The sequence below is a fragment of the Rhincodon typus genome, chromosome 45, assembly GCF_021869965.1.
Source record: "Rhincodon typus isolate 14 chromosome 45, sRhiTyp1.1, whole genome shotgun sequence".
Taxonomy (NCBI): Eukaryota; Metazoa; Chordata; class Chondrichthyes; order Orectolobiformes; family Rhincodontidae; genus Rhincodon; species Rhincodon typus.
The window spans coordinates 6,786,888-6,788,511 of record NC_063376.1 but is presented as its reverse complement, the minus strand read 5'-3'; the positions used below and the strand labels follow the sequence as shown (position 1 = coordinate 6,788,511).

General features: G+C 46.4%; 2 protein-coding genes across 2 annotated transcripts in view; one reads left to right on the top strand and one right to left on the bottom strand.

Annotated features, from left to right (window-relative positions):
- The window catches only part of LOC109925754 (ephrin type-B receptor 4-like), a 190,249-nt gene that overhangs the window by 157,037 nt on the left and 31,588 nt on the right, over positions 1 to 1,624 (bottom strand). The gene's annotated exons all lie outside the window — the stretch shown is intronic.
- The window catches only part of LOC125487756 (transferrin receptor protein 2-like), an 11,694-nt gene that overhangs the window by 4,588 nt on the left and 5,482 nt on the right, over positions 1 to 1,624 (top strand). The window contains exon 4 of the mRNA XM_048619977.1: positions 1,301 to 1,441. Coding sequence (XP_048475934.1) covers positions 1,301 to 1,441 — 141 coding nt within the window. The remainder of the gene's footprint in view (positions 1 to 1,300; positions 1,442 to 1,624) is intronic.

Below are 1,624 nucleotides of genomic sequence, written 5' to 3'. Positions count from 1 at the left end.
CACTCCTCGGCCCATTGGCCCATCTGACCAAGGTCCTGTCGTACCCTGAGGTAACCTTCCTCACCGCCCACTAAATCTCCAATTTTAGTGTCATCTGCAAACTTACTGACCACATCTCTATGTTCACATCCAAATCACTTATATAAATAGCAAAGTGCTTCCTTGTTATCAATATTACTTTCTCGGTGTCCATGTGCATAGATCCCTGAAAGTTGCCACCCAGGTTGATAGGCTTGTTAAGAAGGCGTACGGTGTGTTAGGTTTTATTGGTAGAGGGATTGAGTTTCGGAGCCATGACATCATGTTGCAGCTGTACAAAACTCTGGTGCGGCCGCACTTGGACTATTGCGTACAGTTCTGGTCACCGCATTGTAGGAAGGATGTGGAAGCATTGGAAAGGGTGCAGAGGAGATTTACCAGGATGTTGCCTGGTATGGAGGGAAGGTCTTATGAGGAAAGGCTGAGGGACTTGAGGCTGTTTTCGTTAGAGAGAAGAAGGTTAAGAGGTGACTTGATAGAGACATACAAGATGATCAGAGGATTAGATAGGGTGGACAGTGGGAGCCTTTTCCCTCGGATGGTGATGGTTAGCACGAGGGGACATAGCTTTAAATTGAGGGGTGATAGATATAGGACAGATGTCAGAGGTAGGTTCTTTACTCAGAGAGTAGTAAGGGCGTGGAATGCCCTGCCTGCAAAAATAGTAGACTCGCCCACTTTAAGGGCATTTAAATGGTCATTGGATAAACATATGGATGATAATGGAATAGTTTAGGTTAGATGGGCTTCAGATTGGTTTCACAGGTCGGTGCAACATCGAGGGCCGAAGGGCCTGTACTGCGCTGTAATGTTCTATGTTCCTGATTCTTCATTTTCACAAGTTCTTGGTTCAGGGGCATTTCTGAGAGAATTCCACTGTCCGACTCCCTGGAGACTAAGATAAATTAATCATTTAGTTTCAACGATGTTTCTCCGACCCCCATTACAGATTCCCCTGCGTCCACCTGCAATCTGGAGTAGGCGGCCCCACTCACCTTTCACACACCTAAAGAAGCTTTTACAGTCCCACATGCAGTTGCTCGATAGTTTACATTCATTACTCTTTGTGCCCTTTCTTTACTAATTTGTTCCTCGCCCTGAGTTGAATTATTAACTCTGAAACAGCAGGGTATTTGGGTAACAGAGGTGCGATGGACATACTGTGTCCCTTAATCCTACCAGGTTTAAGGAGGAGTTATATTCCTAGCCGTTCATTTACAGAGCGATAGCTAATGGAGTGAAATCCCTTTCGTCTTTGCAGAATGATGAGTGAGGAGCCACACCCTTCTGGCTCCGCGAAACTACATGAACTGACGACAGCCATTCACAAAGAATTCAACAGCTACGGACTTCATCATGTCTGGGCAGATTCACACTACGTCTCACTGCCGTTTCCAGACAGGTCAGTACGGGGGGTCAGTGTGCACCAAACGTCTCACTGATATACCCCACACCCCTCACTGTAACACTGATATACCCCACAACCCTCACTGTAACACACTGATATACCCCACAACCCTCACTGTAACACTCTCTGATATACCCCACAACCCTCACTGTAACACACTGATATACCCCACACCCC